The 13,853-nt window shown below is 32.8% G+C and overlaps 1 protein-coding gene across 2 annotated transcripts in view; it reads left to right on the forward strand.

Moving 5' to 3' along the window:
* The window catches only part of Ap4e1 (adaptor related protein complex 4 subunit epsilon 1), a 63,760-nt gene that overhangs the window by 27,762 nt on the left and 22,145 nt on the right, over positions 1–13,853 (forward strand). For both annotated transcript variants that reach the window (XM_076850781.2, XM_076850782.2), the window contains exons 9-15: positions 453–575; positions 676–785; positions 4,390–4,529; positions 7,253–7,365; positions 7,457–7,575; positions 10,388–10,690; positions 12,421–12,535. In XM_076850781.2, the coding sequence (XP_076706896.2) occupies positions 453–575; positions 676–785; positions 4,390–4,529; positions 7,253–7,365; positions 7,457–7,575; positions 10,388–10,690; positions 12,421–12,535 (1,023 nt within the window). The remainder of the gene's footprint in view (positions 1–452; positions 576–675; positions 786–4,389; positions 4,530–7,252; positions 7,366–7,456; positions 7,576–10,387; positions 10,691–12,420; positions 12,536–13,853) is intronic.

A 13,853-nucleotide genomic window follows, 5' to 3' on the forward strand; every position in this document is an offset into this window, starting at 1 on the left:
AGAAACTACATGTGAATAAACTATTTTTAAAGCAGTCAATGAGTGTTGGAAAGATCTATTTATACACCAATTATGAATATATTGCTAAGGTGCCTATTACAATGTGAACTTCTTGAGGATAGGAGTTTTTCTTCTCTGTTTTGTTCACTGCTGTATTCATAGTACTAATACCATGTCTGGCACATAGGAGATGTTCAGTAAATATTTGTTGCATGAATGAATGTATCATTCTTATCATTAGTAATGTAATTTTCTTTAAATTCTACTATAATAACTTAATCATAATAACTCTATAAGCCTGGAAATAGTAAAGATACTTTCTTTGAAATTTTTCATAAACAAATTTTACTAAAGCTGAATTTTCAGTTAGTTTTTTTTATTACAAGTTCTACACAAATATGTTCATGTATTGTACTTAATATATCTTCCATTTTTATGTTTTCTTTCTCTAGCTATTCTGTTTGAATGCGTACATACAGTCTATTCTATTTATCCTAAGTCAGAATTACTTGAGAAGGCTGCTAAGTGCATTGGAAAATTTGTTCTCTCCCCTAAAATCAATCTTAAATATTTAGGTAAGGTAATTGATTCTTTTGATGGAAGTTATAGAGAACTTTTGAAATTTTCTGGATACTTGTTTGAAGTCACTTCATGTAATGTAATTTTTGTTTCTAGGACTGAAGGCTCTTACCTATGTTATTCAACAGGATCCTACTCTGGCTCTTCAGCACCAGATGACAATAATTGAGTGCTTAGACCATCCTGATCCCATTATTAAGAGAGAGGTAAATGGGTATTTTGAATAATGCATTTGAAGTGTTAAAATTTTAAAACTCTTTGTTGGTATTTTGTAGAGAGATAAAAGTAGTGGGTAGTGTGTGTATTTTATGTATTTTAGCTTTTGCATATATTCTACTGAAATGTAAGTAACATTTTTAAAAAGTATCATCAATGTGTGTAGGAATGTTTTTAAATTAATGAGTTGGAGAGGTTAGTTCTAATTATCTGTATGGGTTCATTAATATCTTTTTGGCTTAAGCATTATACCAATAGAGACCTGAATTCTAGTCCTAGGTCTTATGGTTACAATATAAGATGTATTCCTATTACATAAGTTATAATTTATGATGGTTAATATTTTCCCATTATTTTCTTTTACTTCTGTAAAATGAGTTAGTGAATTCACTTAGATAAGAATATTGAAAGAATGAAGATATCCATAAAATGATTTGAACTTCTTGGAAGAAAAGGTATAATTTTGTACTTAGTTTTGTTTCTTCAGAACTAAGTGTGTAATAGTTTTACATAATAGTGGGATTCATTATGGCCTAATGATACATTCTTATAGCATAATTTCATCAGTTTTATTCCCCAGTATCTCCCCTTAACCTCATCTGGTCCCTTTCCTCTACCCGACTGGTCTCCCTTCTGTTTTCATGAGATTGCTCCCCGCAGCTTTTTTCTCTCTAGCTTCCATGTACAGGAGTAAATATTTATGTACTTAGTTCTGTTTCAACTCTTTCCTTTTGTAAAATTATTTCAGTGTTCCATTGGGTGTCAGTATAAATATTTCTATTAATTCTCATGTAGAGAAATCACTCTGTAGCTTCATTTCAAAGAGTATCTTCATTTAAAAGGCTATTTAACTCCACAAAAGAGTTAAGAAGAATGCAAAGTTTTATTTTGATCTTAAAAATAATAAAGGTTAAAAAAATAGGATATACTAAACTTTCATCTAATAAGCTCTATTGTTATCTCTTAAGATATTAAGATATCTAAAAATATCTTAAGAGCAGTGAGATAACAATAGAGCTTATTAGATGAATACTATATTGTACTTAACAATTGTAATTTTAAAAAATTATGAATTTTTAATTTTAAAAGGCATTTTGAAACAAAAATATTGAGAAGTTTACCCTCCTATACATACCTAAGTATATATTAACATGTGAAACACATATATTTATTCTTTTTTGGGGGGGAGGGTAGCAAGTATTGAACTCAGGGGCACTCAACCACTGAGCCACATCCCCAGTTCTATTTTGTATTTTATTTAGAAACAAGGTTTCACTGAGTTGCTTAGCATCTCACTTTTTACAGAGGCTGGCTTTGAAGTCATTATCCTCCTGCCTCAGTCTCCTGAGCCTCTGGGATTATAGGTGTGTGCCACCGTGCCTGGCATATTCATATTTTTAATCATCTGAAAATTGTTACCTGTCACCTGTCTTGAATGAATCTGGGAAGTTTGCAGATGTACAAATTTCTGTTTGCAGACATTGTAGAAAAATGAAAAGGCTCCAGGGACAACAAAATAAAAAAATTATTATACAGTCTTTCTGCTATACCAGATATAGAACATGTGTTTTCTTTGTGTGATTAATTACTAATGGTGTTTAGTTGAACAGGGCTGACTTATAGTTTTCTTATTAATATATGCAATTATTGGGTTCTCATTTAGAAATGAGACTTAGAAATTAGGCAGCTTTCAAAATTACCAGGTCTAATCTGTTTGATTAATTGCTTGCAGTGAGGAAAGTAGTTCAAATTCTTTGGAGAAGATATTGAGTATCAGTGGTTACCCACAGAGAGTACTGTTGTACTTTCTTCTCAATGCCTTTGTTACTTTTAACTTCTGTTAATAGTGACATGGCAAGAGCTTTGTTTTTTGGGCATGGAGTGATCTGTTATATGAGATGGGATTCCTTTTCACATGGTTTTATTATTTTTCTTCCCATAGGGAGAAAAAAGGCAAGAATGAGTTATCAAGGATAAACAGAAAAAACCTCCATCCATATAATTTCTGACATAGTACTCCCCTCCAGTTTGGAAATGCCAAATTACAGTCTTAGAGTAAGAAAGAAATTAAGTGTAGATTATTTAATAACATAAAACATACAGTTTGGAATCCACAGAGAGCATATCTGAAACAGTTTAATAGAGTGAGAGCTATTGATAATGGAGAACTATATGTTTATAGATTTTAAATGGAATTAGGCATTAACTAAAACAACTTAAACACATTTCAAAATGTATTATCATTTGTACTAGAAATCCTGGCTGTAAGGATTGAAAAATCAGAAAGAACCCTAAAGATATTTTAACATGTTTGATAACTAGGATAGATGGAAATTCTTTTGTAGATAGTATTTTTGGCCCTAAAACACCAGTAAATGATGCTTTCTCAGTATTGCCTTTGGACATATTGATTGGACTCATTGATTTCTGGGAGTTATGTTTTAGAATCTTAATTTAGGGACTTGGAAAGCCAACCAAATGGGATATAGTTCTTCTTTAGAATGACTTTAAGACATTTGCAAATAAATGTTCTCAAGACTATCATGTTAAATGAAATAAGCCAATCCCCAAAAGCTAAAGGTTAATGTTTTTGCTGATATGTGGATGCTAACCCACAATAAGAGGGGAGAGGGGAAGAATAGATATTCAATAGATTAGACAAAGGGGAATGAAGGGAAGGGAGTGGGGACAGGAAAAGGAAAGACAATGGAATGAATCCAAAATAATTTTCCTCTGAACATATATTAATGCACCATAATGAATCCCACCAATAAAATAAAAAATTCTTCCTTGATATTTGAGATTCTGAATGTAAGCCTTGCTACATTTAAACCAGTTGAACTATCAGTCTTTGTCTATCCATTAGAGACCATTTGCCCTCAACTGCCAAATCATTTAAGTGCTGTTTTTTGTTGTTTGAGTAGTGCTGAATAGTTTGTGACACTGAATTTATAAACACACACACACACACACACACACACACACACTCTATAGATACATGTGTGCCTACCCATACAACCATAGACATAAATAATGTACATTTAATATTTAAGAGCTGTTACATTTTTAGAAAATATATTTTAAACCTTTTTAGTTTTTGCATATTCTATCATAGAAATGTCATATCTCGATTATCCCAATAGAAAATATTTACATTTTGAGATTGATCACAGTTTACTTTTTGACAATATAATTTTACTTTTTTTTTTTTTTTGGTAGTACTGGGAATTGAGCTAGGACCTTATGCGAGCTAGGCAAACACACTCACTGAGTTGCATCCCCCTGTTCCCCATCCCTCTTTTATTATTTGATTTTTGAGACAAGCTCTTGCTAAGTTGCCCAGGCTGACCTCAAATATGCAACTCAGCCTCAGCCTTCCAAGTAGTTGGGAGTTGAGGCATGTGCCACCACATCCAGCTAATTTTTACTTGCTTTTTTTTTAGTTAAAATTTGTATTTCTTGATCATCTGTTAACTGTCAATAGTAGATCTACATAAAAGTGGAATAATCAGCTATTTAATAAAAAATATTATGTTTATTAATGTTATCATGCATAGTTTTATAATATTGTTTTTATTTCTCTTCCTTAAATAGACTCTGGAGCTTCTTTACAGAATTACAAATGCACAGAATGTAACAGTTATTGTCCAGAAGATGCTTGAATATTTACATCAGAGCAAAGAAGAGTATATCATTGTCAATTTGGTTGGCAAAATAGCTGAGCTGGCTGAGAAATATCCTTTGTTTGGATCAGGAGTCATAAAATACCTTTAGTTATGCAGTAACTTTAAAATGATCGGTATACATATGATTTTTGCAAGTTGAGGTCAGAGACCCACCAATAACTTGCATTCTTGATGCTTAAGTCTGTCATTGTCAAAGATAGGAATTTATGTAGACTTCTTGGAGGATGGCTTTTTCCCTGGTTTCTTTTATTCAGTTGGTTAGTATTTTGAGCAGGAAAACATAGGAGCCACTACCTCGTTTATTCATTCATTTGTATGTTTGTTCTTTCTCTCTCTTTTCCCTTGTTTTTCTTTTTCTTTCTTCTGTCTCTTCTCATTTTCTCTCTTTCTCTCATGATGATTTATCATTCAGTCTCTTCTTATCTTTGACTTTCTACTGAGCTTCTTTTTCTAAGTAAAAGTTCTTGTTTTGGGGTAGGGGAGGATAAAGCGGAGGGACAGGATTCTAAAATGCATTTTTGTGATACTATTTACATTGGGAATTGTCACAATAAAGTAGTTGAAAACTCCACTCATAATTTACTTTTTTTTTCCAATCCTTTTTTATTTTTTTTAACTTATTTTTTTATTTTTAATTTTTATTATTGGTTGTTCAAAACATTACATAGTTCTTGACATATCATATTTCATACATTTGATTCAAGTGGGTTATGAACTCCCATTTTTACCCCGTATACAGATTGCAGAATCACATCGGTTACACATCCACTGTTTTACATACTGCCATACTAGTGTCTGATGTGTTCTTCTGCCTTTCCTATCCTCTACTATCCCCCCTCTTCTCCCCTCCCCTCCCATCTTCTCTCTCTACCCCATCTACTGTAATTCATTTCTCCCCCTTGTTTTTTTCCCTTTCCCCTCACTTCCTCTTATATGTAATTTTGTATAACAATGAGGGTCTCCTTCCATTTCCATGCAATTTCCCTTCTCTCTCCCTTTCCCTCCCACCTCTCATCCCTGTTTAATGTTAATCTTCTTCTCATGCTCTTCCTCCCTGCTCTGTTCTTAGTTGTTCTCCTTATATCAAAGAAGACATTTGGCATTTGTTTTTTAGGGATTGGCTAGCTTCACTTAGCATAATCTGCTCTAATGCCATCCATTTCCCTGCAAATTCCATGATTTTGTCATTTTTTAGTGCAGAGTAATACTCCATTGTGTATAAATGCCACATTTTTTTTATCCATTCATCTATTGAAGGGCATCTAGGTTGGTTCCACAGTCTTGCTATTGTGAATTGTGCTGCTGTGAACATCGATGTGGCAGTATCCCTATAGTATGCTCTTTTAAGGTTTTTAGGGAATAGTCTGAGAAGGGGAATAGCTGGGTCAAAGGTGGTTCCATTCCCAGCTTTCCAAGGAATCTCCATACTGCTTTCCAAATTGGCTGCACCAATTTGCAGTCCCACCAGCAATGTACAAGTGTACCCTTTTCCCCACATCCTTGCCAGCACTTGTTGTTGTTTGACTTCCTAATGGCTGCCAATCTTACTGGAGTGAGATGGTATCTTAGGGTGGTTTTGATTTGCATTTCTCTGACTGCTAGAGATGGTGAGCATTTTTTCTTGTACTTGTTGATTGATTGTATGTCCTCCTCTGAGAAGTGTCTGTTCAGGTCCTTGGCCCATTTGTTGATTGGGTTATTTGTTTTCTTATTGTTTAATTTTTTGAGTTCTTTGTATACTCTGGATATTAGGGCTCTATCTGAAGTGTGAGGAGTAAAAATTTGTTCCCAGGATGTAGGCTCCCTATTTACCTCTCTTATTGTTTCTCTTGCTGAGAAAAAACTTTTTAGTTTGAGTAAGTCCCATTTGTTGATTCTTGTTATTAACTCTTGTGCTATGGGTGTCCTATTAAGGAGTTTGGAGCCTGACCCCACAGTATGTAGATTGGAGCCAACTTTTTCTTCTATCAGACGCAGAGTCTCTGATTTGATATCAAGCTCTTTGATCCATTTTGAGTTAACTTTTGTGCATGGCGGGTGGACCAATGGTACATAATAGAGGACACAGAGACCAATCCACAAAATTACAACTATCTTATATTTGATAAAGGTGCTAAAAGCATGCAATGGAGGAAGGATAGCATCTTCAACAAATGGTGCTGGGAAAACTGGAAATCCATATGCAACAAAATGAAACTGAATCCCTTTCTCCAATCCTTTTTTAAAAGTCAGAGGAACTTTGTAAGTCATGAGGATATTGCATTCTTTTAAAGATGTCTGTTATTCTAAGACAGAAAGAATGAATAATGCTAATTAAATTATCTTGGAAGTTGTTTAAGTGTAATTTAATCCAGACAATGATATAGCACTGGCCAGCAGCAGAATGATAGAATTTTAGAACTGATGAGGAACATATTAGAAAAGAAGTTAAATAAATTATTCAAGTAGACACTTCACAACATTTAACCTCTCTGAAGTGTGCATGACTTTCCTTTATTTATTTGTTCCTATTAGCTAGTTCATTTCTTTCATTTACTTATTGAGTATCTATTATGTGTAAGCCTAGTGCTAGATAAAATAAATGCAGTTTATTAAATAGACTTTATTGAGCAGACATTTTACATAAAAGTTGGGACATAGAACATTTATAGCAGAGGTTAAAGATAAACTGGTCTTTTGTTTGTTTGTTTGTTTTTGTTTCTGGTAAAAAAGATTGCTACAGAAAGATAATTTCAGTTTGAAAGTGTACTTGTTCTTAACACTGTGGACACATATGCTCCTGATAATGCATGGTTTATTCAAACAATGAATGCTGTGTTTTCAGTGGGAGGAGATGTAATGCATCCTGATATTCCCAATAACTTCCTGAGACTGCTAGCAGAAGGTTGGTAAAGATTTTAAAATTAAATGTTTTTCATTACAGAGTCATTAGGGAATTTAGTGGAAATTAAAATGGTATATCAATTTCTTTGTAGGTTTTGATGATGAAACAGAAGATCAGCAATTGAGGCTTTATGCAGTTCAGTCTTATCTTACTTTACTAGATATGGAAAATGCATTTTATCCACAGAGATTTCTTCAAGTTATGAGTTGGGTGAGCAATTTACATTATATAATAAAATTTTATAAAAACCAAATATTACTATATTTTCCCCCAGAAATAATTCAGTTCTACTCAGCTAATTGCTTCAGATATCTTTTTCTTTCTCAAGTTACCATCTATCAGTTAATTATTTATTTATCTCTTCTTTCTCTCTGCCATCTTACTTGTCTGGTCTTCTGAATATGGGTGGTTGTTGAGATATCTGTGTTTACAGTATGTTTTTTATGTAAACAGTATGTTTTTTGAATATGTGAATACTTACATAACTTTTATATATTAGCTTTCTGTAACTATATAACAATGTTACAACAAATTTAGTGGTTTATAAAAATAGATTTATTCAATCTTTGGTTTTTTGGGATTGCCTTATTTCGCTTAGCATGATATTCTCCATATCCATCCATTTACTGGCGAATGGTGTAAAGTCATTCTTTCTTTCTTTATTCTACTGTCATGTATTACTAAGAAGAACCAATAAAATAAAATTTAAAAAAATACCCACAGATTTATAATCTCATAGTTTATTTTCTCATCTGTGGGAAAGTTGAAATTTAGCTTCCCGGTTAACATCCTTAACTATATTTGCTTTACTACATCTGCATCTATTTTTATATCTAGGTCAGTCTGCCTATATACAGTGTGTTTACTGAGCCATTTAAAATTGAATTGCATTAGAGAAATGCAAATTAAAATTACAGTGAGATTTTATCTCACTTCAGTCAGAATGGCAGGTATCAAGAGTACAAGTAACAATGGGGTAAGAATGTGAGGGAAAAGGTACACTTATACGTTGCAGGTGGGAATGTAAATTGGTGCAACTACTCTGGAAAGCAGTATAGAGATACCTTAGACAAATTGGAATGGAACCACCATTTGACTCAGTTATCCTACTCCTTGGTATATACCCAAAGACTTAAAATCAGCATATTATAGTGATGTGGCCACATCAGTGTTGCTTGATTCACAATAGCTAGGCTATGGAACCAACCTAGATACCCTTCAACAGATGAATGGATAAAGGAACTATGGTACATATACACAATGGAATATTAGCCATAAAGAAGAATAAAATTATGGCATTTGCTAGTAAATGGAACTAGAGACTATCATTCTAAGTGACATAAGCCAGTCCCCAAAAACTAAAGGTCAAATGTTCTCTCTGATGTGTGTATGCTGACTCACAATGTGGGGAGAGGGGATGGAGGTTCACCAGATTGGACAGGGGGCAGTGGGGAGAAGGTAGGGGGAATGGGAATAGGAAAGATAGTAGAATGAATTAGACATAACTTTCCTATGTTCATATATAAATACATGACCAGTGTAACTCCACATCATGTACAACCACAAAAATGGGAAGTTATACTCCATGTATGTATGATATGTCATTCTACTGTCATGTACAACTAAAAAGAACAAATAAAAAAATTAAAAAAATTGAATTGCAGATAGCATGACAGTTTACTTCTAAAAAATTCTATATGAATTTCTTAAGAATGAGATTAATTATACAGAATAATGGATATTATTTATTTTACTGATAATCCTTCTTGAATTAATGGGTATATTTGGTGATCATTAATTTTTTTTTCTCCATGAACATAGCATGTCACTTTATTTAGATTGTCTAATTTCTTCTTATACCATGTAATTCCTATACATGTTTCTATACTTGGTTCATTTTCTTTAGAGCACTTTTAAATGTATGATATTTTAAATTTTGGTTTCCATGTGTTTGTTGCTGATATATACAGATTTTTCATATTTTGATCTTTTGGTTGCACACATTTAGTGTTCTAGCAGTTTTTTAAATTATAGATTCCTTGAGCTTATTAGAATTTTTGTATCTATATTTATGAGGTAGATTAGTCTGTTGTTTTCTATATTCTTTTTTGGTATTCTATTTGGTTTTGGTATTAAGGTGTATAAAATGTGTAGAATTGCTGTTAATTTTTCTTTAGAAATTTGAAGAACTAAGCACAGTGGCCCATGCCTATAATCCCAGTGGCTTGAGTGGCTGAGGCTGAGTATTGCAAGTTCAAAGCCAGCCTCAGCAATTTAGTGAGGCACTAAGCAACTTAATGAGAACCTGTCTTAAAATAAAATAAAAAGGGATGGGGATATGGTTCAGTAGTAAAGGTGCCCCTGGGTTCAATCCCTGGTACCCAAAACAAAAAGTTCCAAAATATCACTTAGGAAAGATCTTTTATTCCCTGAATTATCATTTTATGGTTCATATAACAGTGTCACCTGAGTAAGTTAGATGTAAGAAAAGAAAAAGGATATGTAACATATGTCAGTGTTCCTTAAAGTCTGTTCTGTGGACCATCTATATCAAAATTGCCAATACTTGTCCGAATATATACCCTTGATCCTCACCACAGCCATTCTAAATTAGAATATCTGAGGATAGACTAGGAACCTGTATTTTATGAAATATCTCAGGTGACTCTCAAGCATATTAGTATGTAAGAACCACTGATTTAAATTCTTATAGGAAAGTGCTTGTAGAAACTGGCAACTAACTCTGAAAGTTCAGAAGAAAATCAAGTTGCAAAAGTATCTTGCTTATATATTGTTAATGACAAGGATGTGGAAAATATTTTTGTATTGAGTTCAGTTCTTTTGTATTGAGCATATAATTCTTGGTATAATTTTGAACCGAAAAACTACAATGGTTTCCTTAGTAATTCTTTCACCATGAAAGTATGTTTAATCTAGATTAAATTCACTTTGTTTTAGGTTTCTGCATGTGTATTACTGTATAACTTGGTATCTGTGTATGTAATCTTTGTTTTATCCATAGGTGTTAGGCGAGTATTCCTACCTCTTAGAAAAGGAAAAGCCAGAGGATGTTATAACTAGGCTTTACAAGTTACTTATGAATGACTCCATTTCTTCAGAAACAAAAGCCTGGCTGTTTGCTGCTGTGACCAAGTTGACACCCCAAGCACATTCTTCTAATCTAGTTGAGAGGTTAATCCAGGAATTTACCATATCTTTGGATACTTGTATGAGACAGCATGCATTTGAATTAAAATATTTGCATGAAAATATAGAACTTATGAAGAGTTTGTTTCCAGTTGATAAGAGTTGTGAAGAAATGGTGGTAAGACATCTGTGTTTGATCTTTTAAAAATTGTGTTGTCTAAACAGTAATTCTTGCATTTGTGATATATATATATATATATATATATATATATATATATATATATATATGGAATATATCAAAATATAATTTTCTTCAGTATTCAGAATGAACGTTGTAGTTTTCTCACATTAGTAGGGGAGAGAATTTGAGAACTTCCATTTAGTGTAGATTCTAAATTGTCAGGAAGAAAAGAGTATCTCTTCTGAAGAATGGTAGTAAAAATATTTATATCCTGTGACAGTCTCTTTTAATATATAATATTTCATGAATTTCCTTTATTTTTATCTCCTTTGAAATTCTATAGGTCATTTTAGTCATGCTCTTTTCTTTGAGATTATTAAAAAAAAAAGAAAAAGTGATTCTTAATTTCATTTTGTTCATTTCCTATCTAAATACTGCTTTGGAACCTGATCACCTTTACTTTTCTCATCTACTTTGACCTGCCACACCTTTCAATCTCTAGTTGTCAGTCACTGTTCACCTTCTTAATTCATATTATCCCTTCCTTCAGATTGGTGTAAAGCAGAAAATTTCTAAAAGGAAGCCAGATTTGTTAAGTTTTGGTGCATTAGCTGTCATATAATTGAGAAAGAGAAGAGGATATGCCTATCCTCACTAATATTCCCACTAATTTTGACTCAGGTTTTTATGTCATTTTAATTTTGAACATTTTCAATGTTTTTCCATAGCATCTGAAAAACAAAGGGCTTTCTTTAGCATTTATTAGGCATTCTAGATACTCTCATTAAATGATGAATGAATATGCTATCCATAGTATTTCATTATGTGTAGCTACACTTTTCTTTTCCCCCAATAAAAGATAACAATGATGACACACCCCCATCTCTGAAGAATTTCAGTGAAACTAAACCTTTCCAAATTCAGAGTGTGAGGTGCCACTTGTACATTAAGTTTTAAGTCAGGAGAAGCAAACCAGTGGTTATTTCTGCTATCTCTTTTTCTCATCCCTTTACCTTCACTTTGGTCATCTTTATAATTTCTTCACTATGGGGAGACTGATTAAAGGCCCCCAATGATGTTCATGTTTTAATCCTAGGAAACTATATGTCTTACCTTAATTGTTAAAATGTTGTGAATGTTGTAAAATTAAGTATTTTGTGACAGGAAGGTTATCGAGGTAGTCATGCTGTAATATAATCACAAGGGTTAGAGAAAGCAAAGTAGTAATAGAAGCAAATATTGGAATGATGTGGCCTCAAGCCAAGGAACACAGGCAGTCTAGAGAAAAACTCAGAGAGACAAGGAATGGATTCTCCCCTGGAGGATACAGAAAGCTCTGCCAACACCATTGATTTTAGTCCCTGGCAGTTACTCTAACTCATACCAGGTATGTCTGTCTCTTCTTATAGGTTATAGATCCTCTGAAGGTTTGAAACTCTGTCTTCCTTTGTCTTAATCATAGCAGTTGATATTATACATATTAGATATTCAAAAACATTCTGCTATGCAGTAAAATTGATAATAACTGCAAATGTTTTAAGTTGATTCATAGCTAGGTGATCTGATGATATATTTCAGAAAGTGAGAGAATTGGGTAGCATTTTTAGAATTAAAGCTTCTGTTTTTAGCTTAAATATTTTTAGGATATATGTGCTAAAATTATTTATGTCAATATACTGTTTAGAGTACATTTTGTAATTCCTAATTTTTACTAAATTTTTATGTAGGTAGATGCTTCCTTATCTTTTCTTGATGGTTTTGTGGCTGAAGGACTCAGTCAGGGGGCAGCACCTTATAAACCTCACCACCAACGCCAAGAGGAAAAGCTTTCTCAGGAAAAAGGTGATTTTTCATGAGTTTATAACATGCTAGCTTGTAGAGATCTAAATTTTTTAATGTAATTGATATTAAAGAACAAGGGATATTTACTTTTTATTATCCTTCTTTAAATCTGTTGTGATTTGTTTACCCCACCTGGTTTTCAGAACTCAAAAATAAAGTCACAAAGCTCAGATCAAAACTACAAGATCCATATATAGAAATGCCCAAGGTGTGACCACCATTCTGGAATTTTCAAAGAACTGGAAGGTGAAATTATACTGGTCACTGTCCTGGATAGCTGACACATTAGTGTGAGCAATCTGTGTGAAAGTTTCAGGAAAAAACCCTGATTAGTATGGAAAACATTAGTAGAGAAAACATTCGGCATTTGTTTTTTTTGGATTGGCTAACTTCACTTAACATTATTTTCTCCAATGCCATCCATTTACCTGTAAATGCCATGATCTTATTATCTTTTATTGTTGAGTAATATTCTATTGTGTATATATGCCACATTTTTTAATCCATTCATCAACTGAGGGGCATCTAGGTTGGTTCCACAGTTTAGCTATTGTGAATTGTGTTGCTATAAACATTGATGTGGCTGTGTCCTTGTAGTATGCATTTGAAAATTAAGGCTTTAATTTTTAAAAGTTTATTTTCATGTTATTTTTTGGGGGTAAGAACACAACATGAAATCTCTCCTAATTTTTAAGTGTACAATACACTATTGTTGCCTTATAGAAACAGTATTGTACAGCAGATCTCTAGTGCATATTCATCTTGCTTTACTGTAATTTATACCTGTTGATTAGTAACTCTTCATTTTCTCCTCCCCACTATTTCATTCTTCAGGTCTATGAATTTGATACCCTATATATAAGTGAAATCATACAGTGTATGTCTTTCTGTAACTAGCTTATTTCCTTAAGATAATATCCTCCATGTTATACATTGCAGAATTTCCTTCTTTTTTTAAGGCTTAAAAAATATTCCTTTGTATGTTCTATATGTCTTTCTTTATTCTAGTGCAATATCATTTAGAGTATTGTAGTTTGGCAATAGATTTTCAAGTCAGGCTATGTGACACCTCCAGCTTTATACTACTTTCTCAAGATTGGTTTGATTATTTACTTCACTGATAAGTTCTACCAAACATTTAAAGAAGAATTAAGGACAATTTTCTCAAACTCTTCTAAAAATTAGAAGAGGAGGAAACACTTCAAAACTCCCTTTATGAGACCAGCATTACCCTGATACCAAAGCCAGACAAAGATGCCACAAAAAAGGAAAACAATAGGCCAATATTCTTTATGAATATAGGTGCAGAAATCCTAAA

Source organism: Callospermophilus lateralis, chromosome 3 (assembly GCF_048772815.1).
Source record: "Callospermophilus lateralis isolate mCalLat2 chromosome 3, mCalLat2.hap1, whole genome shotgun sequence".
Taxonomy (NCBI): Eukaryota; Metazoa; Chordata; class Mammalia; order Rodentia; family Sciuridae; genus Callospermophilus; species Callospermophilus lateralis.